Genomic DNA, 27027 nt, shown 5'->3' on the forward strand with positions numbered 1-27027 from the left:
ACATATGAATGAATGAATGAGGTGTTGGTCAAGTGGGATGCGGGCGTACAGCACATCTGTGGCTCAGCTATCGACTAAATACTAAAATGTATTTTCTTAGTTCTGATATGTTTTCTTCTTTCATCTTGACATCTTCTGTTTAGTTGTTTTGTTTCTTTACCCGCTTTGGAATTTATTGAGATCCTTAAATTAATTAATCATGCTTTAAAAACAACGTTCTGCATATGTCTATAGTATTAAAATAATAATAATATGTGCTGCATTTTCTGCCCTTAAATCCGAATCCGGTGTAAACTATCATGGCCTTGTAATCCTTCCAGCAACGACACACACTCTTCATCAGCCTAAAGCATCATCTCTGCTTCCATTTGTTCCTCTACCAAACTTCCATCCTCTTTCTTCTGCTCTCTTCAGTCATTCCTCATTCCATGTCTGTCTTTCGACCAGCCTTTTGGTGATGGAGGCGTCAGGTGTGCACCTGTTTTTTTTGTGTTTTATTGAGTTTTGGCTTTATTTTTTCCCCATAGACTTCACTGAAGCATTCATGAATTACCTGAAAGGTTGCAGGTTAAACTGAAACAGTTGAGGGTGACTGGCCTGTTGATCATCTGTTAAGTGATGAGAACGTACACAGTGATGTTACTAAGTCCCTGGTTCATCAGTGGTTCCAGTGCTCTGTGCTAACACGTTAGCATACAGTATGTTGAGTGACAGTCAAAGGCAGTAACCCAGTTAGACCTTGACTCAGCTCGAAAGCTAAATGAGCTTTAATATCAATCTTACAGGTTTTTTTTTAAGTGTTTTTAGTGCTGAAGATAATAAATCTAATATTCTTTTTCTAAATTAGGATCTACTTTTCGTTACTAAATCTAAAGATGGCTAGTTATTGAAATCAGCCATCAGTTATTGAAATCAGCTAAATATCCAAACACATGGTTCAGGGCTTTGGCATCATACCTGAATTAGGGGCAGAAACAAGCCTTCCTCAGCTTGTTTTGGTAAATTACTTTTAATTTTGGCTAATTTTGAATTAGCAGCTTCTTTAAAGTCACTGATGGTGTTTCATTGCTGTGATGTTCTTTTCGTCCTTTAAAATAATCCAGATCCTACTGCTCATACTCAACAGACACAGCATTAGCATGGAGCACGGGAGTGAATGATGGATGAATATGATGTCTGTGTTTTCATCTCTTAAAAGTTAATGAACAGGCCAGTCTCCTGTGAAAGAAGCGTAATTTTGGGGGGGTGAGTGAAACGATCATTTCACAAGCCATAGAGCTCCTCATTACCTCTAATTTCTTTGATTGACTACTGACCGCGTCACAGCTGATTTGCAGAGTGTTTTAGCTAGATATTGCAAGAGATGACTATAAAATCATCCCTATATGGTCTGATGAGCCTGCAAATGGCAATAGTAAAGATAAGCTATAGACGAACCTATCAGCATCAGCAGAGAGAGATTCAGCTCATGGCCCGTCAACATGGACATCCTGTCAGCAAAGCTTTATGAAACCAATCCAGAGATACGAACTTGACAGGCAAAATATTTCAAAAGCTTTCACATGAGGACACGTGAGGAGAGCAGCAGACACAGCAGTTAGACGGACAGGTTGTACACGTGGATGAGAAGACACACTGAAACCAATAATAACAGTAATTTTTCATTCAAACCATGAACTAATCCAATGTGTTTGTCTTCTTCTGGGTTTTGCTCTGTTGTCATCATCGGCCTCACCTCACCATGCTTCAGAAGACATGCTTATTCCTACTCTTATTACCTGTAAGTAGAGCTTTCACATCAGGAGTGACTCCTTCCTCAGCCCATTATTTGTTCCCTATGACGAGCTTTGATTTCTGCTACAGTTTTGTCTTGTTTTTTGCATCTTGTTTGACTTGTATTTAACCCCATCTGAGGATACATTGTTTGTCTCAAAATATTCAAAACCCCAAAGACATCCTGACAACATGCTGGAAATGAACGTCCTGTGGCTGCAGTAGAATCCACTTCTCACCTGTTTACTCACTTCACAGCCAACTAGACATGTAGACTGCATGAGAACAGGTGTACAGGATCATCTGACAAACTTTGATGTGACGCTCAGTAAACAAAAACAGCAGCCCGCAGGTGCGGTACGTCAATAGGCAGGTGGCAGTAATTCATAACTCTAAAGGAATATGAATTCAGCTGAGCGGTACAACATAGCCCCCAAGGTTGAAACTGGAAGCTTCGACTCTTCAGCAGCTTGCAAAGTCTATTCATTAAATAACCTGATCTGTCTGTCGTGGCCCTTTACTGTGATGCTAATCAAATTAGTTTAATAGTTTATAGTCTAATTCAATCAAAACTGGCCATACTAGAAATACTAAAGTGGAGATATGGATAGATACAGTATAGATACAGTGTTGCTGATTCTCCACAGTAACTTCTTCTAGCCTGGAAGTTTAGCAAGAACACATGAAGCAGCTGGTTAGTTAGTTAATTAGTGATGGAGCATTTCTATTGGAGGCATTACTGGTTCAACGTCTTCCTCTCCTCTAGAACAACTCAGCAGGACGCTTTAGCAAAGGTCAGTGTTTCTAGACCAACCCGTTCATGTCTTTTGAAATTTGGGCAGTGACACTGTACAGTATCAGACAGGCGTCCTGTGGCAAAGCACCTCTTCATCGGCAGGCACACGCAGTGTTTCGGCTGCCGTAAGTTCTCAGGACGGGGATTAACTGCAGCATTAGTTTGGCGGTGAAGGGGAAATTTCAGTCGGACTTCATCTGCATTGTTTGCACGGTCCGTCTCTTTAAGTGTCTCACCCCAAAAGGTCAATGTAATTCACTGTTATCTTCTCCGCCAAGTGGCCATTTCCTGCTTATTAACCAGTTCTAATGAGGTGCTATTATGGCTGTCTGTTCATACATGCACAAGCACGTACAAGCACACACTCCCAAATCCGCACGCTGTCTCCAGCATACCTGCGCAAACACGTGCACCGCGTTGCCCCGAGCTCACCTGCAAATCCCTGCAGAGAATTTCTGAAAACCTGTGCTTCTCCAGCTGTCTTCAAAGCTTCTGAAAATTTCCTCCAAATGTGCGGCAGAGTCCTAACTGAGCGGAACAGTCATCACATGCCAATACTTCTTCTCAAAGCAGCCACCCTGAGGCTGTTTGACCCAACAAGAAATGACTCCTTTACACTGAGAAAGTGACACAATTAGAAAGACGGCAGCCATCACTGTGGGTTTGCTGCTTTCCCGCTCTCGCCGCTGAGTTTAATTTGTTTCGGCATAAGAAATGAATCCACGCCGCCGTATTCTCCCTCCCAGAGTGCCTGTGTTGAAACATCCGCTTCTAACCCATAAGAACAGACATGGTCCAGCCCATACACACCAACACACACACCTCAAGAGGAGCCCTGCACAACTCACACACAACACAATTAGAAAAACTCCCTCACAGACTCTCATCAACATACTGCCAGACCTGGTGTTGGCTGATTTTACTGGGAAGCAGACTTTCCCAGTGTTTCCAGGTCGATTCCAGCTACCTTTGTCAAAAATCTTTGATTTATTCATTTATATTCCATAATGTATATTGTCTAATATACCAATATCAGTTTTTTTATTTCACTAATTTCTTTAGTTTGCTTTCAAAGAACAATATCCGCATCAGCCTCAAAAGTCCGGCATCATTTGGAGGACAAGGTTAAAAAGTAATAACAGCGATTAAAAGCCTGAAAGAAATGAATGACTTCTGTTGTTTTAAAGGATCTGACAGACAAACAAAGCACACACACGGTAAGAAATTAGAACACACAAAAGCAGCTGCACATACACGTGTACACACACACACACACACACGCACACACACACACAGCTATAGCCCAAGGATGTTTACTGTTAGATGAGAGAGGGATTTAAAGTCGAGCAAGACTCCTGCAGTCCTGCAGTCTGTGTGTATTTCTACTCCCTCTCTCTCTCCTCACCTCCCTGTATCCCTCAATCTCTCCCTCCCTCGCCGGGTCCTCCTCTAAATCCTGTGATACGCAGATGAAAGTTTGTTTGGGCTTCGCCTGCAGCCTCCTCTGGAGCAACCGCTGTCATCCTGAAGTGACTGACTGCCTGTCTGACTGCAGCGCCGGCTGGGGATGGCTCCGGGATGTTTGAGCTATCTAGCTGCCGAGCGACTGGCTGAGGCCATTCTAGTCATAATACAGGAGTTCTGTCAATCCCCCGACAAGTGAAATAAATGCCATTTCGCTTGTTTGATTGGACGCCTTCAGGTTGCCCCTGTTGACTTCTGCTGAAATAAATGCGATTCCCTCTGCATGCCTCACTTTCGAGGAATACAGGAATGCTCGTAACCTAGAAACGGTTGCTGCGTGGTCCATTCTTAGTATTTATTTGTAGTTGCATGCAAGTTGTAGCTGCAAATGTGTTTGGACAACACCATTTAAATAATTAATGCAACAAATGCCACAGAAGTCCTTGGTTGACACTTTCGTCAGTTGCATCCTCGTCCTCTTGAGAAATACTGGATTAAAACCAAGTTGTATTAAGTAGTTTAATACATTTATTTTGTTTAATAGTGACAGAAAGCTGTAGCTGTATAACAGCATCCTTGGGCTCTGTTAGAGATGTTTAATGATAGAATTGCCAAGAGCTGTCAAAAGGTAACACCAGCATATTTGTAGCAAAATAAAAAGCAGTATATATACAGTATTTATAAAGTTGGCGACACGATGCAATGGTTTCTGAAATACTGCTGACTGAAATTGAAACGCTAGCTTTTAAGAACATCAAGTCAAAATTATCTGCCACGAGATATTCTTCCTTCACTAAGCATCTGATTCACACACTTTGAGCTGAGCAGAACACACTCACGTCACATGACAAAACGTATTCTAGTGCAAGCTTTAGAAATTTACTGAAATATATATTTACAATATTTGTTTATTTAAACTTTTATTTATGTTATTATTCACAAATTTGCAAGTTTAAATCTTTTCATCTGCATCTTTACAACAGTTGATGTGGTGAAGCTTCCTCTGTGGATCCCTCACATTTCCCTCAGAGTCCTTCTAGCTTCTCATTGGTTAGTTCAGTCACATGTGAGTTAGAACAAGGAAGTGTTGTTGTGAAGCCGCTCAGGTGTGAAGACCAGTCATGTAACACCACATACTGAACATCAGCATCAGAACAAAGGTCACACGTGGCACACTCTCAGTCCTCAGTGCGCTCGTTCACGTCACAGAAAGAGAAGTTTCGTCTGTTTGGTCCAACGCCTGATTCACCTGGTTTGGTGTAGTGTGACACATACGTCCTGCTGAACTCAGCACAACTCACTCTGCAGCGTTTCTTGAGCGTCTGTTGATAAACATCTTTAAATCCATGTAGAGGCTTTATTTTCTCATCAAAACGTTTCTTTACAACTTTTTCTGAAAACAGCACAGCCTGAACGTCCTTAAAAGCACTGATTCAAAACAAACAAAAAAAAACTCGAATTCAGAAGATTAACCAGCAGACTTTTGTGTATTTAGGAGATATTGAAGCATGGCCTTCATCAAATACATCAAATGAAACGACACTGACACGCACCTTTATTTAAATAATCAAAGCACAAACACAAAACTGCATCCTCCACGTTTTAGAAATACTCAATGATGAACTTCACTAATGAATTTCTCTAAATGGGATATCCAGCATTTGGGAAATGAACCCTTCAAGTGCTCATGACACCTAATATATCAAAGAAGCAATAATTAAAAGCTTTTTTTTTTTTTTCACCAAAGAGTTCACCAAAAGTACCGTCGCTTCGCCTCACTCCATTTGTGTCTCTCAGTAATAACGTCTCGTCTCGAAGTCATCAGGGGAAGCTCTCAGCTCGTCTCCCCCCCAAAAAACAACGTAGCCACCACGCATCGCTCATTATCGACACATCAAACGGCCTGCAATTAACATCGCCGGGGGCACAAAGTAGTCCATGATTCTCGCCACGGTCGGCACCCGGCGGGGTAACCTTAGTGCTTAATGAACTGCCGCCGTGACATTCATTAAAGAAGGATTATGTCGTGCTCATTGCCACTTACAATATGCAAGGAATTTGTCATTTAAACGAGTCCATTAGCGGGATGAATGTGGGATGGGTGGAGGTGTAGAGAAGGAAGGGGGAGGAGAATGAGGAGGCCTTTCACACGTTTCTTCTTCTACTTCTCCTTTTACCTCTTAGCTGCCTCTCTGCATTGTCTCTCCTTTTGTCTCCTTCCCTTATCTTCCCTCCCTTCTCTCTCCTCACCGTTTCCTCCTCGCTCCTCGTGTCCTCCATTCCCTCTCCTGCTCTTCGTCTTTTCCTTTCTGCGCTCACCTCCTCGCCTCCTGCCCACTTTCTGTCAAAGTGCAGTCAGATGGCCAGGAATAGGCCACTCTAAGCTCCAATCACGCAGGAGGTTTTGAGGCTCCGTCGCCTGTAAATTGGTATGGAGTAGAGGAGCGTTGAATCTGAGGTTGATGGAAGGAAATGATTATGGGAGAAACTTTGCCAGGCCATTCCTCCTTTTCTGTCTTGCACTTTTCTGTCTCTCTCTAACACCTCCATCTCGCTCTCCCTCCTGTTCTCCTGGTTGGTTTCCTCATTCCCTTGTTTATTCTGTTTCATTTTTACCTACTTTCTCTCGCTCTCTTTCCACTCTCTGCTCTGGCTTTATAATCTGTGTGATTTTTCATTTCTCTCTCTCTTGGCTGAATTGCTTAAGTACTCAAGGGCAAGTCATGATCTGATCCCACACACACACACACACACACACACACACTAATATACAATGATGCTGCTTTAATTTCATATCTCTGCATATCTCTTTCAGTCACACACATATATTATTGTCAGTATTTTGTGAGCCAGCGCAATGATAGGGATGAAAAGAGTCGTTGCCTCCATATCTGACCTCTCGCTTATTGCTTTCTGACCTCTACACACACATAAAGATGCACGCACGCACGCACACCCACACACTCGCTGATGCACACCCACACAAAGCTCGTGGATGGAAACGTGCACAGCAGGCGCAGATTATTATGTGTATGAAGGCACACAGACGAGCTCAGCACGCACCCACACGAGAACATGCACACAAACCACATGCATGGATGCAAAGATGGCCACCAGCCCAGGCTCAGAGGGAGGTCTATTTCATATCGGGTGATTGTGCAACCAAAGACATCATTTAGTGCTGGTGCAGGCCTTCAGTTGAGGAGGAAGATTCATGCTTAACTTTGATGCAGGAGACAGGAGTTTAAGTCCCATCTCAGACCAACCAAAGCTTGCAAACTGGCATAACTATCAGTTAATGCTGAGGCCTCATTAAATTTAGATGAACTTTATAAAAAGTGAGGCTCTTTCTCCGAGCTGCCAATGACACAACATGCCCATGTTTGCTGTAAACTGAGGGATCGGTGTCCTTTTGACAGCAGAAATCAAGTTTTCAATGTGGTGGCACACAAGTTTTGGTATCTTTTTAGTATTAATTGTTTAAAATAACTACAGTTTTAAATCATGAGACTTCCTGTGCGTGTTTAAAGTTGGAAAGTATAAACGAGAACTTTCTCTGAACAATACTGAGTCATGTAGGAACTTGAAGAATATTCGTCATTGGCTTTTATTTTTCCAGCGTGTGTTTAACCATCTGCCTTCCTGCAGGAGAAGAAAGCACCCATATTCATTTCCCTTTTCTCGCTCACTGAGTGTGAAGTTCAACCTTTAAGGAGTTCATTTCAGGGAAGACATGATTAATTTTTTAAAGGAAATAAGGATTTCTATTAATTTGTCTTTTGGAGTGACTGTGCAGGATTGAGCAGTCTCACAAACAGGCGTATAGGCGGCTTCGTGATAGGTCACTAAGAAACACACCCACTCACTGGCCAGTGTTCGCCAACAGCCAAATACAACAGACACGTGTACAAAACACTGAACATCCAGCACATGCAGCACTTCCACAGCCTTCAGGAGAACAAGCGTTTGCTCACAGGCAGCAGCACACATTCAAACCCTTTCACACTGGATGAAAAGCCACCAGACATCTGGCTTTTGTCTTCAGGGAAAAGGGTGCAGGTGATGCTGTGACGCGCGTTGAAGTTTCGGACGATGGCACGTAAACAGCCACGAAACTCGAAATGCTCAAACATCGTTCGCTTGACTTTTACTAAAGTAAAGGATGCAAAAAGTAACCTCCGGCCTCCATGTTGCTTTCTACTGTTCCCTGTTTTCTGGTCTGTTTGTGACCTTGAACGTCACACACCATAAAAAAAAAAAAAAAATAGACTTGTCCGCTGACAGTGTCAAAGGAGACGCCTTTTTTTTTAGCAATTTTACCCATGTTTAAAAAACCTGCATGTATGCTATTTATTCTGTAAAAATGCACAGACATACTGGATGCATGCCGACCTGCAACCAGTGCCTATGCATACACACTCAAACACACACGCACAGCCCACTGTATGCCATTCGTGACTAGATGTCAGACACTTAAGTAAGTTGAAGAATGTGTTGGTGGTTTCTGGAGGAGGTTTTTATGTTGACTTCGGAAAAAGAAATGTGAGATGATTTTTACATGACTCAACTGGAGATAATTTTATTTTTTTTTTAAATGATGCGTTACTGATACACATATTAGAGATAGGGTCTGCTGTTCATTTGCAAAGCACAGCAGGCACTGATGTGAACAAACACTGCTTGTACACACTGTGAGAAACTTGGTTAATGGGTGTTCTGACAGCTTGTGGGCAGTGCCAGATTCTCGGATGCAGTGTTTTGTTATCACACTTCTGAAAAGGCAAATCATGTTCTGATAAGTGATTACAGTGTGAGTGCTAACTGGAAAATAAACAGGACTTCAAACAGAAATCGTCAAATCAGAGTTTATCTTCATCCCAACCATGAATGCAACTAAAACTCCCTTTTGAAATGTTTATTCCTGATGCTTATTTATTATTATTATTATTATTATAGATTTGGTCTTTAATGTCCCTGAGGGGTAATTCAGGTTCGTCCATTAAACAAATGCTGTAATTAAACAGGAATTTTGGCCTGGTCTGACGCAGCATGATGAAGTGCTATTGCTAGCCTTGGTTTTGTTGTAGATATGTCGGGGAGGCTTCTGTATTCTGTTAAAATTATGGTACTTTTCAGTCTGGTGTATTTTCCATAAATGGAACATTGTGACTTTATCAGCCATCCTAACTTTGCACTCAGCACCTCAGCTGCTGAGATTCAGAGAAATGAGGAGCCTCCTACAGCTTTTAAGAGAATCATTTTAACATTTGTCTCTGAGTCTGTCTGAAAATAAACACACAAAGTAGTCCCCTGGAGTGGCCATTATGGCTAACTGCACAGGGATCCACACTGACGTCAGCTCTTTCTCTCTGCTACCATTGTGATGCGGGATCACAGTGGGGTCAAGGACCAACATAAAACCAGATTTACCGCTGGTGGTTCACACCTATGACATTCCTTCATGTAAAATAACTTTTACATGTTGTAATCTCTTATCATATAGAGGGCTGACCATTCGTTTCCTCAAATCTCTACCACTAAGGTGCAGAGTGCAAAGTTAGCATGAGCCATAGCCAGTCACAATACCATAATTCTCCTTTAAAAACAACAGTTCAAACTCTGCACAATGTAAAATAGAGAGCTATTCAAGATGGGTGCATAAGGGCAGGCATGGCACATGCGTGACAACATGCATTATTGCATATGTTTCGCGTGTCTATCATAAGCTCAGCAGTTTTTTACTATGCATTTAGGCTGTCTAGTGTGCACCAGCTTGCAGCCAGGGATGACAGTCCAAAAGAACTGCTTCGACTAGCTTTGCTGATAACAGCTAGAAAATACCTTTTATGTGTTGTGTGTGTTTATATGACATTACAGCAATGTGGTTAGCCAATCGAGGACCAGGCTGTAACAGAACCTGTGATGTTTTTTAAAAGTCAGGATGCTGAATGTTTCACTTAGCGGTGTGTTTGTGGGGCTTTGCTGGCTAGTGTCAGCTAGCTTTCTTTGGCACTCATAAAAGAGAAACACCAGGTTAAAGAGACCAGTTTACCAGTTAGTGACCGGTCAAGGCACGAAAAAGTCCCAGGGAATGTGGCCCTGAAGAAGGTCTAATGTAATGCTTGATCGTCCATTGTGCTGACTTGTTGTATGTGAGACCACCGGCATTAAATATTAAATATTCTCAATGAAATATTGCACACGCTTCATAAGAAATAATGAGTGAGACCAGATGGATCACAGACCTCCTCCTTTGTTAGAAAACTTAAGCACAGACTGAAGCGTTCCTGCACACAGACATGATATTAACCACAGTGAGCTGCAGTTGGACATTACTGAAGTGGATAACCATTATAATTGTAAAGAAACCTTTTAGAGCCATTTTGAGAGTAAAGGAAACCCACTGTGCTTACTGGCTGTCCTTGGATTCTTCTTCAATCCCCAGATCAACCCAAAGCATTCCGGTCATAATGTTCATCAAGGTTACAGCATACTTTCCAGTCTGCTGCTTTACAAATGGATCAAGATGTATTTCTGTCACTCGTTAACTGCACTTCACATATGAAAGGAAAATGTTTGTTAAAGAAAAATTCCTATAATTCCCTTGATCTGCGAGGTCTCCATCAATATTTGTGAATATGAGCAAGTTTCTCTCAAACCAAGAGGCCACAAGGCTGTTGCTTTGATTTCTGTGGTTAGTTTAAAAGCCTCTCCACCGGCAGAGATTCTATTTTCTATCAATTATCTATTATCTATCAATACCTGTAAACTTCTGAAACCCAAGAATTTGTTTTACTGATGTGGAATTATTTTCTTCTTCTTTTCTTGATCATGAAAACAATGAGCTTTTCATTTTTCCATTTTTTGTTTTTTGAAGGATTTTGTGAAAAAGCTGCAAACAGCAGGTCTTAGCACCACTTTAATTTGAACAAAATCCACAAATTACCAGCCATTGATGACTCAGTAATGTCGGGATGTGTCTTTAAAAAAGTCTTGTCAACTGGGTGTGGACCACCAGAAGAATAACCGTCCCACCACCTCACAGCACAGATTTGGGGACTTTGCTCCGCTGAAGCCAAAGCTCCCTCTGCCTTGCTTTCTCAGCTCCTTCTGTTCTGCTAACCTGAGGTTTGGCACCCGTACGGGACCGACTGTTCCAACAAAGTGGATTTCACGCTCAAGGAGTTTGACGAGGAGAGGCACAGAAGTAAATAAATTGTCTGCAAATGCCTTGTAGTTTTGTCCTGCAGGAAGTGTTGATGCAAGCTTCCTGACTACATCTCCTGATAATCCGAGCTCAGGCTTGGCACATTTTCCCTGCACTCTCCCTTGGTAGAAGTCAGAGTTGCAGAGTGTGCCTGAGATTCCTGTTCATGCCCAAACCTTGAAGTCCCACGGATCGGGTTTCCCATGCTTGTATTGTCTAAACTTCCCCTTAAAAAGAGTCATCATTTCATCCACAGTTATGCTCCGCTGGCACTATCTGTCGGCCTTTCTCTCTGAATGCATCACAACATGGCCTAATCCTCCAACGTTTGTCATTCTGCTGTTCATCTGAACCAGTGAGGTTGTTGACAAAGTAGATGGGTGGATGAAAGCAAGTACTAGAAATGGTTACGAGACATTACGTCAGCTTCAGGGCCACAGTGCCTGCCAGCTTCCCAGTAAGCCTTGACACCAGGCGTTTGTACTCTACCCACTGGCAAGTACGTGCCCATTATTTGTTGCAGCTCTTAACCAGGCATGTCAGCAACTTCAGCTGCTCTTGACCATGGCGCATACAGTTGCAGGCAGCCACAAAATCAGCACCTGTGAAGGTTCTTTCAGGGTTTATCAACTCTTTCCTTAACCGGCAGAGCTGTCTGCCTCCTGCCTTCTGCCTGCGCTGTGTTGTACCAGGCATATCCTCACTGTCGCCGCTCACACTTTCTATCTGGCTCTCTGCCGGGTTCTCACTTACGCTGTCACTCTCACTTCCATTGTCGGTTGAAAAGTCCTGATCCTGGCCATCCTGTGCGGTGTTTTCTGCCTTGCTATCACTGTTCTCTGACTCCGTCTCTGTATACACTAAGAAGAAATACAAACATGTATTATACTTTTGCTGAATTTGGTACGAAAGAGGGAGCTGGGGGTCAGTGGACGTCAGCCATATTGTTTGAACTCTGAATATGGTATGTCTTACAGTATTAATATTTTCCCACCAGAACTGTGATACCATTCAGAGTCTGGGGTGTTGGAATATGTAGCATTTATCCACATTCAATCCAGAATAGGTGCTATTACAAGGTTTCTAATAGTCTTTCTAATAGAATAAAGGAGGCTCTGCTTCCTTTATTGAATTATTGTATTTTATTCACTGAGCTTTTTGACAGCTGTAAATTACAGCTGGTTGAAGAAGCTCTTGACTTCTGAACCGTTCCATTGATAATATCATAATAAGCAGCTGTCAAAGTGGAAAGTTGGGCTATGTGTGCATAATTTGGTTGGATTTCAGCTAATACTATGAGATTTCTGGAACAGCGCTGCTGATTGTTCTTCAGTTACAGAACACAAAAGATATAGATCTGCACTGAATGCTCACTGTGCTGCCAAATTACTTTATTGTGTTGTCCAAGTTTTTCAGAAATCAGTGCAGGTTGGGCTGAACCTGCCCGTCTTCCCCTAATGAAATGGTCCGGCCTCAGACAGACTGAAACTAATAACAGTCCTATTCAGCCTGTGAAGTCCAAAATTTCCAGGTTTATCACCGGGATGTTCCTCCAAACACCAGTGGTAGTGTCCATTTATCTAAACGGCTCTGTGATGAATAACATATACACCCTGCTAACAAAGGCAAACCGTGCTTCCTTTAATCACATCGTGTAATGGTTTTCTCCTCAGTTTACCCAGTGGTTGATGACCACCGGAAGACAAATACTTCAGCGCAATATGGTGATTTGCTGTTTCCTGATTTAACAAGTTGGCCAGGATTGCCTGAACGCTCCATTAAAGATACAATCTGAACAGAATGGGTTGTGGAATAATGCAGGAGCAGTTTTGTCTTTCTAATTCAAGTAAAACAAAGCTACATTTTCTCGCTTCCTCTGAAGGAGCCTTTACAATGTGACAAGCCTTGTGGGCCTGGTTTGAAGCCTCTGAATCCATCTAGGTGTCGCCCCAGCTGGCCTCTTTGTGAAGAGATAAAACAGACTGCAGAACAGGACGTGAAGTCGCACTGTAGCATTTGACATCATTGTATTCTGTTAAAAGCAGCAGTGCTTTTTGTATGCAATGAACAACAGAATCATACAGACATTTAAATGAGGTACGTTAATTATCATGTGCAGTATACTCAGGGTCACAGTACCTTTCTGACTTGGCGAACAGTAAAGATCGGCTTCAGGGTGGTTCTTGTGCAAGTTCTGGTGAATCTAGCAGTCGATGTCGGACTGCAGTGGCTCGCTGTCATTCCTGCCATCTGGAGTCTCAGTGGACTTAAAGCTGAAGGTTTAGGTGGAACTCAAAATAGCCAAGTGACCAACAGATGGGAGTTGTGACATGTGAACAGCAAATGGATGGAGAAAAAAAAACACACACACACTCCAGAGACGTCTCAGCAGCAGTCACACAATTACAATTATCATTATATATAGCCACTGCAGAAGCCCCACATGTTAGCGAAGTGCTGAATGTCAGCCTCTCCCCACTGAACCACCGCCGATCCTTTTTCCTTGCTCTAATTGCTCTGGAGAAATAAAATCTACCTTTTTTCATAATATCTAACTGAAACCCTTCCAACAATCAAATCTGTGGTTTCCTCAGCTACTCAGAATGTGAGACGTCTCGCAAATGAATCATCTTTTACTGTCGAAATTCATCGGATAGGTGAACGTACAATAATGGAAATGTAAGTCAGCACTGTCAGTGTGGTTTTACTGAAGAACTCGTACTTTTTAGACACTGCAGTTGATCTGGTGCCAGCAGAGTATTTTAATATAATACCTGAAATTGATTCCACAATGTGAAGTGCTGAGTGAGATCCAGATGATATAGAATGGCTCTCCAAAGAGGGCAGGGTGTTTCAGTGGAGAATTTCAAAACTAAAAATTTTTTTTTCTTACATCAATCTGGTTTTCCAAGGCCGTTCTTCTTAATTACTAATTTAGTAACTTTAGGATACCGAGGGCAAACAAGGATTTTAAAAAACAAGTGCTTCAACTTCAAAAATCTAACAAAATCCCAGTGATAACCAGTTTTGGTATGCAGATCTGCACGAGGCACCCTCAGATTTTACTGGTTATCCTTGTAGCTTGTTAGCTAACTCTGACTGATGATAGTCCCAAAAAATTACATGCATTGAAGGTCTTAAAAATATTTATTTCTTGTAAATCGTCACCATGAAACAGAGAATGACTTAAAGGCATTGCTCTAAATATTAGTCTAACCATTGTCCTAAATATGCAAGCTTTGCGATTCCATTTGGTCACGGCAGCGATATGTGGCTGCTTACGATGCATACAAGCTAAACTCTGATTTAAAAAAAAAAAACAGATTTAACTTTTGGATACTACAATGCATAAAACACAATGCTCATCCTCATGTGGTCATTTTTGTCTCCTCTGTGTTGAAGTCACTGCTTGTTGTAGAGAAACAGGATCTCCTCTGCCTGCTCTTCTCTCCATAATCATCTCCCTGACAGTATTCTTGGTTTTGTGATCTACGTCTGTTTGTAAATGTGTGACTGTCTTTGGGCGCTGCATGTGTGTTCGCACACCTGTATGTATGTGTAAATATACATGTTCGCGTGCGTGTTCCTGTCCGTGCTTGTGCATGTGCCTTTACGTGTATGCTTGTTTGTGTGTGTGTGTGTTCACACGACTATAGGAAGCTGGCAAAGAAGCAGAAGGAGACTGCCAGCAGCTCCACCCAGCAGAGGGAGATGGGTCCGGTCACCACAGCTGACAAGAGCACCACTAAAGTCAGCACCCTGCACAAAGACGACCCCTTCTCCACCTCCAACCAGGACCTCAACGGATTCAGTAAGTGAAAACCCTCCGTGCTTCTGGCCTTAATGAATACAACAAGTAAAAGGTTGATTGTGAATTGAATCATTCAAACACAATGTGGCTAAAATTGTCTCGGATAATAATTTCAGCTGTAAGTTAATTTTATTTCTTTGTCTCGGCGCACACACATACACACATACTGTGTATCTTTGCCATTAATCATTTTGTCAGATTCATTTATTCAAATAGTGGACATCTCATTTCAGAAAAAAAGCTCTCCATATGTTCCTCTTTCACCGATTTCAGCAGTGTGTTGTAGTGCTTCACTAGCCTCCGCCTTACTCACTGCGGTTTTGATCATTTTCAGCTGCGTTCCCTTCAACTTATTCTGCTCTGTGATGCCTCCTACACATTCAAGTACATGAATGCATCTTGCATTGGGTATTTCATGTATGCAATTGTGTGAATCTTCACCTGCAATCTTATAAAAGTCAGGCTGCCTGCGTGGCCATGTGGGTGCATATTCCCGTCTCTTCAAATGATGTGCATGTGTGTGCGTATGTGTCCAGGGTAATTAGACAGGGCCTCTCAGAAGGGCATTTTTCCCTTGAAAATGTCAGGCTGGCCTTTTGGGAGTACTTGGCCATTGAAAGCCAGGGGTGCTGGAGAGGGACTAAGTAGCAAGCTAATGCCGGCCGTAATTGCCTGCACTCTTCCTCAAACTGCCCATGCTGCAATTCTGACATACAATAATGTTTTTGCATTGAAAACGCTTAGAAGAGACCACTTTTCTCTGGACCTTGGACGTACAATAAATCTGTGATATTTAAAACTTTGGATTTGTCTTTGCTTTCAAATAGACTTGACCATTGGGCATTAGGGGGAGGAAAGTAGTTTTCTTTTAGACCTTGGGTGTTAAAACTTCGTGCAATTAGACCTAACTACACTGTGGCTGCATCAATGCGTAAAGGCTTTGGTGTTTGGAGAATTTAGGGAAAAAATAATTACCGTAATCTTGGAAATGGCTAATAATGAATGTTTCTATGAAGACCACATCTAGTGGATTATGTGGGTATTCATAGTGAATTGTAATATGCTCTTAATGCTTCATGACTACGCTCAAAAACACACATAATGCTTTCTGGTGCACTATATCAACAGTCATCAAACATTGTAGATGTGACATAATGAAATGATGCCAAAACGCAGAGACTTGCAATTAAAATTTGTCTCCCTTAGGAATGAAATCTATATGATGTATTCAAAGTAAGGTGTGGAGGTTATGGGGTGTTAACACTGTAGCCAGGACCATCTTCCCAGAGAAAGGAGAGGAGAGAAAGCCTGACTATAATGAAAGCAAAACACGGTAAAGTCTGTCATACTGAGCTGAAATGAATGGAGTTCATGTAAATTAGGTACATCACATACTGGGGATTGGACCCCTGGAACTGGTTTGTTAGAAAATTGACCACTACAGGTCAGAGAGCGCACAGTCATCTGTTGGATTCAAGCTCTTTGCTTTAAGAACAAAGAAACAAATGCATGCATGTTTGTGCAGTAATATTAGCTTGGCTAGTTATTTAGCTAACACTTAGCAAAGCTAGTTTTCTGAACAGGCCTCATGTCGATCATGACTGTTGATATTGTGGATTGCGTGTGTTTCTGTTGTTTTGAATTCTGAATCGTCTCGTGCTGCCAGGCAGTTTGAGTAGACCTTGCTTGGGGCCAAATATTGGTCTTTAACTAGCTTTGGGGCGTATGAGAAATTAAGCTTGGGCTTTCACAAGGTACCTGACTTTTCTCCTTTTTAAGTCAGCTACTCAAATGTAAAAAAAATATGTCTTAGTCCATGTGAATTATAATCCAGAGAGACTCCTCTATTGTATCAGTCCTTACAAATTAAAATGGAAAGCCTGGGAGAAAAATCAGAATGCTGTGGAGGGCTGTCCCCTAAAAGTCCATGATTAGAGTCATCGGGCCAGAAGACCCCGAGTCGACTCTGTTGTCTTTTACCTGCGTCATTGTACACAGAGTAATGCAGGATCGACGGCATGTCGACTGTAAACTTTACAAATGAGTCTCAGAATGACCACAAAGCTGACGGTGATGGAAGCGGGAAGGGTGATAGAAATGAAGGGCGGCGTGACACCGGACAGCGTGAGGCAGTGCAGCATGACTCCACCCTGCTGGCGGCGCCGATGTCCTCTACTCCGCTGGTGACTGTCAGTGAAGTCAGCAAACCACTTTTGAACCAGACAGCAGCACAACCTCCTCTACCGCCGTCCACTGTGATTGACTCTTCGGCTGACGGCGCCGTCAGCAGCCCGGCGGGAGAGACGCTCCGTGGCGCAGTGGGATCTTAGAACTGAACTATAATCAGGACGCACACTTTTCCTTCTCTGACTGTGTGGAAATCTGATGTTTTCACATCACAGATGATGAAGAAAGCAATTAAAAGAAGAGTCTTACAGGCAAAGCATGAGACTCATATATTTTGATTCGACACAGAGAATCCAGCAAGAACACACTTGGTCCAATCACTGAACGTTACGGTTGGATGTGATGTAGTGTGAGTTGGGTGGTGTTTAGTTTTGGCTCATCAGTTTTCCAGCGTGGCAGCCAGGTCTCTCTCTGATTACAGCAAAACAGTGCACTAAAATATGTCTGTGAAAGCATTTTAGGTGAGAATTAAACAATGCAGTTATAGAACCTTAATTCATATTTTATCAGCAGTTTGATCTGATTTTCGAAGGCGTGCCACGTCAAGCTGGACCGACTCATTTGCATAAAGCTGAGCATGGGTTGTGATTATGACTATTTCAAATATGGTGACTGGTCCATCACCCCACTGTGTTGTATCTGTCATTCACCATGTGGCTGGATCTCCTGCTTTCCATGGAGAGGATCCATCTGCTTGACTTCCGTCTACGGATCAAGTACCTTAAGTCTGTCTCCTTTGCTGTATCACTTTCGACACTTTCCGTGAGTTTTCCTGAGTTTCATGACTATCAAACTTGGAGCCATGAACTAGTCTCTCTTAACCTGATACGCCAGATGGTTTGTTATACAGAACCATCTGGAAAGTCGTCCATGGAAACAGTTTGGAAGGGCAGGCACGTTCAAGAAATACTTGGCAGGTGATTGGAAGAACCATCTGTATGTCACGTCAAGCACAGGCTAACTACAACCAATCAAATGAAAGGAACATGATCCAGCAGGACTCTTACCAGAATGAGTCGGGAGAAGAGTGAAAACAGCTTTTCCATGGAGAAACGCGTTCAGTGCTGTTCTTTGCTCTTCTTTCAATGAAGAAATACAGTTCTGATGTAAGTGATGCCATAGCAGCATCTACGCTGACCTTTGTAGGAGCTGCCATTGTTGCTCCAGCAGCTTCTCTCACTACCAACGCACCTAAACCAAGCTTGCTTATAGCTGCAAGTGCTTCCTCATATATTGGTCAGAACCATTGAGGTTCAGCTTCAGATACATGACGTGAAGCCTGGCGAGATGGATTCTCAGATCACGTGACCTTGTGTGACCTTGCATGAACAACTGCCTCACGAGTCAAAGTCTCTCCGTGACTGTCTCTCTTTCACAGTTGGTGTCTATCTTATCACATGAACATTTGAAAAAGGAAAAGACATAAAGCATGCACACACACACACACACACACACACACACACACACACACACACACAGAGTCACCGATCCAGGCTCAGTCTTAATGAGACAGAGAAAAACGCTGACACAAGGCAGGGGACCCAATAATATTTCCGCGAATGGACCCTCACAGAGCAAATAACCTTTTTGTGTAGCACTGCATTCTCATCCAGTCACCAGTTATCTTCACAGGACATTGCTGTCAAAGCAGATTTCTTTTGGTATGCAGGTACACTCCTCACTGTATTAAAGTTGGGCTTCTTTTTGCGGCGCATTAGCATACAGTGCCGGTACGCATGAGACGAGAGGGATTTTATCACAGAAGAGTAGAAAATATGTTGTGTTTGGAGGTATTAGGAGGGGAGCAGGGGGGAGGGGTGAGAGGAGATGGGGAAGAAGAGAGGACAACAGAGGGAGGAGGAGAAGATGAAATGTAAATTATCTGCTGTAGGGAAATTGGGCTATTGTACCAGAAAACAGTAGAGCAAACAGAAAATGAATAAGAATTAGCCAAGAGGTCTGCTACATGGATACACTTCCTATCAGGAAACTATCGTCACATTCATTTTTAAGACATGAGTGAAATTACACACAACACACCGGATGTCAGCTTTCATACTGCCGTGGATCTGTACATTTTATTTAGAGGGAAACCTCTCAGGTGGTTTCAAGAATCAGGAACAGACTGGAGCGAAAGCTTTTGGGGTTACTGGTGAGCAAAATCACCTTTGATCTATTTGTGAAACTCTGAAAATGAGTCATTTTCTGGGATGCTAAGACCCCACACGCATCTGTCTTGTCAACTGTCTCATCTCAAGGTAACATCGACGTGCGATTTAAAACTCTTTTGTTGTTTTCCAACATTGGAAAGACATTGGTCTGGCTTTTCTTAGACCAAATAGAAATCTTGGTACTGGCTCCTTTTCCGTTTCAGAGTTAATGTCACTAAAGCAGTTTATCTGCTGAAAAACATGCAGTAAGGTAAAGCTGAATGAAGGATCTGATGCCGCTCTCTTACACGTATGTTACACATCTCTGAAGCCACTTTCTTCCTATCACAACAATGTAACAGGGAGATAGATGGCACCTCAACAACCATTATCACAAGAAGAAGATGCCCTAAGTGGCCACACACTTAGTGGTGTGGCTACACTTGGGAGTAATGTAGGCTTAGAGAGGCTTTTCAGCATCGGCTAAGGACAGTTCTCAATATAAAGCTGGAACATGTCTCAAATCACCTCCCATCATGCGAAATCCCTCTGTATTACTCATTGTTTGTGCTTTTACACTTCAATTTTTGACATCAGACTGCAATCCGATTGGCGAAAAGACACATGAATTAGCAGACCACCCTCGGGATTTACCAACCAGCATGAAACAGAGCAACATGGCAGCGGAGTTTGTGCCGAAACTACTCCAAATGAGACCAAGAAACCCCGCTGAATGTCTAATGTAGAGAAAAGTGACACAAGATAAGCAGAAGGAAACAAAGAAATGGAAAGAAAGGGGCAGAAGGGAGGCATTTCATGTCACCTGCTCAGTGAGAACGAAGAGAGGTGGAGGAGAGATTTCTTTAGTGGTTGAGTTTCCACTAATGGCCACCAGCTTGGACCATCAGGACTCTGGAATCCACAAAACTGATGAAGGCGTGCAGAAATACTGTATATGCTGACATGCATGAGTACTAATTGGCTTCTGAAAGCCTGTAGATAAATGACAATTACTTTTAGGTGTGCACAAAAACACACACACAGTCACACACACCATGTAGCTGCCGGTCCTATAGATGAATGTGTGTCGGCTAGCGGTGATATTATGTGGATTATTGAACAGGATGTGTTAGCATATAATATGTCAAAGTCACAGTCGGTCTCCCAGCAATCCCCCCAGGTTTCGTCTTATCCTGCACGTGTGTGTGTGTCTTTGTCTGTCCTGCATGTCATTTATTAATAGCCCCCAGCAGTCTGTGTGTATATATGGGAGACACAGAGTGTATCTGCATGGACCTAGTTGCCATCAGTCACTGTTTAAGAAAGCAAGACCAGATGGCGAATCGCATTTATAAGGAGCGATATACAGCATCAGCTCAGCTCTACTCTCACTGAACTTAGCTTCATATGAAGAAAAATGCACCTGCTCTCACCTATGACCAAACATTTCTACTCGGACTGGAGCAGCCTCTTCAAAAATGATCGTGACCCCAGATTACAGAGCGACGTGTTGGACGCCACTCTCCACCGCCAACTTTTGGAAGAGAGATTCAGAGACTTGCGATGGCTGGATTCTTTTTCCTAGAAAGCATTCATCAAAAGATTTTCATGAACAGATAAACAGAGGTCATTTTAAGTTGTAGGAACTGACCAATGTGCTCTTTTTTAAAGTGAGGAGACCCTCTGCTGCTCAAGAGATGCTACGCTAGCTGAGTTAGTGGGACAAATGCAATGGCTGATTTCCATGTGATCCTTAATGTTGGTATCTCGGATGCTTGTGTCCAAATTGGCGTTTCTGCTGGAAAACGCTGCTCTGTTCCTCACCGTTGGTTCATTCCATTTTGTTTGCCCCAACATTCTTCATGCAAGCCACTAAATCATTGTATTGACCAAACATTGAGAGTATGTCATATTTGAGTGCACGCTCATTGAGATGGAACCACTTTTAAGCTTCAAAATTCGATATGGGTAGCATTGATGGTGCCATTAGTGTTACAGGCTGGTTGCTCGTGTTGTTGAGTATGAGGTATTGATCTCCCTTTGTGCATGTTTTCATTGTTAATTGTATCCTGTGACGATTGATTTGTGTTTTTAGATGAGCTCACTGATCTCTGCTCCTCTCTCCCTGTGCTCCCCCCTCTTGTCCTTCACCTGATTTACTTTTTCATTTCCTTCTCACATCCTCTGTCCCTTTTTCCCTTGTCTCCTCGTCCTCCTATTCACCTTCTTCTCACCTCTCCTTCCTTCTGCCTCCTCCCCAGCCTCCCCCTCTCCGTGCTCCTTCTCTGTGCAGGGAAGCAAGACACTGCAGAGTAAATCCCTGCTGAATTCCTACTACTCGGGTACACACTTGTATACACACGCAAACACACACTCTCTCTCACACACACCTAATCTTTGAAGATGCTTTAGGCAATGATTCGATGGCTGTAGAGGCTGTGGAGTTGCCTGCAGCTGAGACTGACCCAGACAAACTATCCCTTTAAAGACACTGAAGAGAAAAAGCTCTGCAGCTCCTTAATGCTTTTACCGATGCTTGTAGAACATGTTAATGGTCCTCAGCTCTCAGCTGGCTCCTGTTCTGTTAGAGAACTGTGCAGAAGAAAACAAATCTTACACATGGCAGCAAAGAAAGAGCCAAACCGACCCTCTTCTGCATCTTTTTTACTGATTACAATTCCCGCTTGTGTCTCTGAGCCCTGCAGACAGTGACATCCAGGTCAATATTACAAAGGATTTTACTTCCTTTCATAAACACGAGGGCAGACCAAATAAAGCCAATGTCTGACCTGAACCATGTTTAGTGCTTTTATTGATTGAGCGTTTGTGCTTCCTTTTGTGTGTCATGTTGCATGTGCAGTGTCCAAAGAGCCAGTTCCAGCCACAACGTCTATAGGTGAGTAAAAACAGTTTAACTCACTTTAATTTCTTCTCAGTCTGTACAGAGAATAAAGATGTGATTCATAGCTGTTACAGTCCAGCACGCTCTCAGTTGTGTGTATGTGTTTACATCCGTGTGCGAGCACAAGAAACAAGTAAAGCAAAAGTTAACGAAAAGGCAGTTTAACACACATTCAGGCGCGTAAAACGTCTGACACTCACGTGGAAAGCAATGTACTCTCCGTGTGCGTGTGCACGCGTGTGTGCGTGTGTGTGCGTGTGTGTGCGTGCGTGCGTGCGTGCGTGCGTGTTACACATGGGCAAAGTGAAATGTCAAAACCATTTTCCAGGACCCTCTCTCTGTCTTTTTCCTCTTCATTTTTCCTCCCTCTCTCCCCTTCTGTTGGCCAGATTGAACACTTCTTTGCCAAGGAGATTGGCTCTGGCCCCTGCCAAAGTGTGACATGTATGTGTGTTTGTGAGAGTGTGTGCGTGTCCAGTCTCTGCACGAGTATTACACACACACACACACACACACACACACACACACACACACAGAGGCATAAGTGCAGTAGTGACATTTGTCTGCCGGTCTCCCTTTACGGGAGTGTTTCTGTTTTATGTGATAATACTTATCAGCCAGCTGCCACCTCGTCATCCTCCTGCCACACCTCTTCTCATCCATCCTCCTCCTTTTCACTACTTTCTTCCTCCTTCCTGTGGTCTGCCCGCTCTTTTCCTTATACCTGTCATCATGTCTACAGCCACATCACCTCCTCTCCCATCTTTCCCTTGACTTCCTCCTCCTCAAACTACTTCCTCCATTTTACTCAATCCCTTTTTTTTCATCTCTACTGTCTTTGTCTTACAGGCTGTATGTTATAAATGTAGTCAGGCCTGATTGGCCAGCAGCCAATTTTTTGTTTTCTTCTTCTTCTTCCATTTCTCCTTACTTCTAAAACGCCCTCAAAAGAATGAAAACTTTATATATAATTATAACTATATATAACTCCCTTACTTTTCCATTCCTCTTTCCATGCTGTTTTTTCTCTGCGCTCTCTTTCCTTCGTTTCCATCCTTTTCTGTGCTCATCATCAGTTGTTCTTTCGTCCTTTTTTCGCTTCCATTTTTCAGTCCCAACCTCCTCTCCTCTCCTCTCTTTCTGGAAAGGGCATCTTCTCCTGAAACACTGTTGTTAATCAGCTGAATCACTGTAATACCTGCTGAGCTCATGCGTTATCTGCCCAGGAAACACAGAGCCAGACATCCAGAAAAGACAAATTACTGTGATAGACACCCACTCTGCATCTTATCTACTCTATAAAATCTGACTGGCCGACAGGAAGTGGTCAAAAGGGCAAGAAAAACTGCAAAATATATCCCAATTTTCCGGCAGTGTGTCCGCCTCACATATTTAAAATGGTTTACTGTAGTCTTCATCAGCGGCTACATGGGGATCTGTGCCATTTGCTGATGCACATCAAGGCATGATGAAGCAGAATGCAAAAGAACGCTCGAGTGATTTGTGCAGCGGCACAAATTTGCTGTCATATATCTTCACAGGGTGATGTTGTTAGCGTTTTAGTCGAACCATCTGTTCTCTCTACAATTAGATAGAAAGACAAGAGATGTAAAACAAAACTTTCATCATTACTGTGGAGGAAAATCTGGTGTTCACAACAAACACATAACGTATGCTGTAGAGTGTATGCATTAGAGCGAGTGTGGCGTGAGGAAGCTTACAGACGCAGCAGCAACAGTGGAAGAAATAAAAGTAAGGATATTTATCGTCCATTGTTCTGTACATCTATCTTCTGTCGTCTGTTAATCCATCCCTTGACTCCTACATCCATCCATCCATCCATCCATCCATCCACCCACTCCTGCCTCTAATCGCTCAACACTCCCTCTGATCATCCTTCAAGCTTCCTTCATACATCCCTCTTCTGTTCTTCTATTATTTCATTTCATTTCATTCTCCTTCTCTCTGCATCTATCCATCCACCTTCCCTCTCCTCACTGCCCCGCCTTCACTCCTCCTTTCTCTTTAACTCTTAACTCGTCCAACTATTGCTGCTACCCCTGACTTTTTACTCCTTTAATCCATTTGTCCATTCCCCCCAGGGTCATCTGTCTATCCACTCATCCCATCTATATGTCCATCCACTCATCCATAATCCTTCCATTGTCCATTTGTTCATTTCCTCATATCTGTTAATTTGTCCATCCACCTCTCCAGGTCTCCATCACTGTCCACATCCACTCCTCTTCTCGTGTAATTGATTCAATTAAACCCCCGTCCATTCATCCATCCACCCAACTGTACATATATTACTCCCACTGTAAATCCTCTCTTCCCTCCACCTGCACTCCACTCTCTCATCTCCCCTTTTGTACCTCCCTGTAGCCCTTCTTTCATCTGCTCATCCCTCCTTTCCTCCATCCATCCATCCATAAACATCATATAGCCGCAGCGCTGGACGCTGTGTGCACATCATGCTGAGCTTTGCAATTATTTTATTGATTATAGCAGCAAATTAGTGGATGGAGGACCTGCAAAATGACCACTAAGCATGTTGCTATCATCATCATCTTCATCATGATCATCATCCGAGGCCAAAGAAAGACAGATAGAGGAATGAAATATAGGATAATGAAGAGACAGGGATGAAGGTAAAATTAATTCATTATTAAACAGAACATTGTTTGCTAGTTTGCTCCAAGCTGAGATGTGCTGTTGTTAGGTTTAAGATGTCTTTATCCTACCAAAAACATTTCTTCTTCTTCAATTCTCTAAACAGTTTTCTGAGTTGAATGTTAGCAACTTTGCATTAATTGCATTACTTTAATTACTTTCAGTCTAGCACTACAATACCCCAGCTAGCTGTCTAATTAAAAAGAGACCGCACTTAGTTGGCTTCCTCAGCAAATATCCTCACAAATTTCAAGAATAAACAAACTGCCTCTTTTTTGGCTCAAGACGGGAGAACAAATGTAGGCCCCATAGACTGATAAACGTTCAAACAAAGCATAAAATAAATAAATAAACTAACCTGGAGACAGAAAATAGGCCACCAGAACAGAATACTGTCAAAATAATTTTCATTTTCACTGATTCCTACACTTTAACACTTAACACTCCCATTGAGTCCATTAGGATGTTCATTTTATCTGAGGTGGCTTCCAAGGGTGGCTGAATTCAATCACTTCACAAACGGATAGAAAACATTTCATTTTTAAAGTAAGAATCCAACATTTAGACACGTTCCAATACCTTTCAGGCTTTTGAAAAGGGATAATGGTACCAGGAGCCTGAATGGTGCCAGTGAGGATCGTTTTTTAATAGCTTGAAGAGAGACGGATAGCAGGGAGAGAGAGAAGAAAGTTATTAAGACGACAGTGAAAGAGACATACAGATTGAGGGATCAAAGACAGGGAGAAGGAGCTTGGGTAAATCCAGTATGCATTGCAGAGCGGGGTTTAGCTCTGTGTGTGTGTGTGTGTGTGTGTGTGTGTGTGTGTGTGTGTGTGTGAGCGTGTGTGTGTGTGAGCGTGTGTGTTTCTTACTGAACCTGCTGTATAACCTTCTGCATAGCTCAGGTGTTTTCTCAGCTATGGAAGTAGGATTTCATACTGACACACACACACACACACACACACACACACACACACAGACTCTCTCACAGAATCTTGCATAAAAAGCATCCACAGAGACTCCAACACTTACATATATAGTTTAGCAAGTATACAAATATGTGCATACAGACACAAGGACACATCAGAAAGTTACAAATATGCACAGAAGTACAGACTCACACAAATCCATATGCACACACAGCCAGCACAGTGTTAACACTGATGCCACGTAAATCCAGTGGATCAGTAGAAAGCCCCAGCAGCATAGCGTGCATTTCATGTGCAAACACGTTTTCCTCTAAAAATCAATTTCTCAGACACTGATGTATGTTAAAAGGTTACACAACACTGTTCTCTGTCAGTTCACAAAGCAAGCGTCAGCCTTTTGTGCCAGGCCAAGGACAGCCCTTCGCTGATCTTAGCACAGAAGTCATGCTTTTCCATAGATCAGGAGCTTTTTGTGGTTAATTAGGCACACAGTGGCACAAATGCAATGATACGAACCATCCAAAGACATGTCACGAAGCTAGGACGCTGAGAAAAACACTGAAGAACTCGATATGAAACTAAAATTCCCCCTTGCACATTCTTGTTTGCCTTTTCAAAGGCATCTGAAAACTAGTCATATTTAAAAAAATTAGACCAGTAGTGGATTGAAAAGCAAAGCCTTTGGTTGAGGCAACATTTTTGCAGGTGACTACATGCCAGCTCTCTTGATACGTTGCTCTTTTACAGACAACCTAAGAAGCTGGCTAAATTGTTTAAACATCAATAACATATTCCCATCTCACCTCCTAATATTAAAACCAGAACAAACCCCACCCTACTGCTTCATGGACAGTTGTTTTTGGTGGGCTGGATCTGCAGCCCAGGAGCTGTATTTACAGCGTGGTTCCTCCAGTTAAAACAGGTAAGGTTCCTTGACAGGCCCCTGTGCACAAAGTGTCCGTCTGAGATTTCAGTAACTCCAGTGTAAACCCGTCCGTGGCAATATTAGAGGCTCAGAGCAGCTGAAAATGTGTTCCAGTCAAAAAAGACAGCCAATCAAATGTAAAAGCGGCACTTCGACAGTATGCGTACAGAAGTTATATCGAAAAAAAAAAGAGGATTCAGAGAAGAGACG

The 27027-nt window shown here is 42.7% G+C and overlaps 1 protein-coding gene across 9 annotated transcripts in view; it reads left to right on the top strand.

The window, feature by feature from the left end:
* The window catches only part of ptprt (protein tyrosine phosphatase receptor type T), a 301057-nt gene that overhangs the window by 211908 nt on the left and 62122 nt on the right, over nucleotides 1–27027 (top strand). For 5 of the 9 annotated variants that reach the window (XM_076744795.1, XM_076744830.1, XM_076744821.1 and 2 more), the window contains 3 exons: nucleotides 14897–15051; nucleotides 21650–21730; nucleotides 22249–22284. In XM_076744795.1, coding sequence (XP_076600910.1) covers nucleotides 14897–15051; nucleotides 21650–21730; nucleotides 22249–22284 — 272 coding nt within the window. Of the gene's footprint in view, nucleotides 1–1750; nucleotides 1781–14896; nucleotides 15052–21649; nucleotides 21731–22248; nucleotides 22285–27027 lie in introns of all 9 variants that reach the window. The other 4 variants (XM_076744867.1, XM_076744804.1, XM_076744848.1 and 1 more) reach the window with 2 other exon arrangements.

This window comes from Chaetodon auriga, chromosome 2 (genome assembly GCF_051107435.1).
Source record: "Chaetodon auriga isolate fChaAug3 chromosome 2, fChaAug3.hap1, whole genome shotgun sequence".
NCBI lineage: Eukaryota > Metazoa > Chordata > Actinopteri > Chaetodontiformes > Chaetodontidae > Chaetodon > Chaetodon auriga.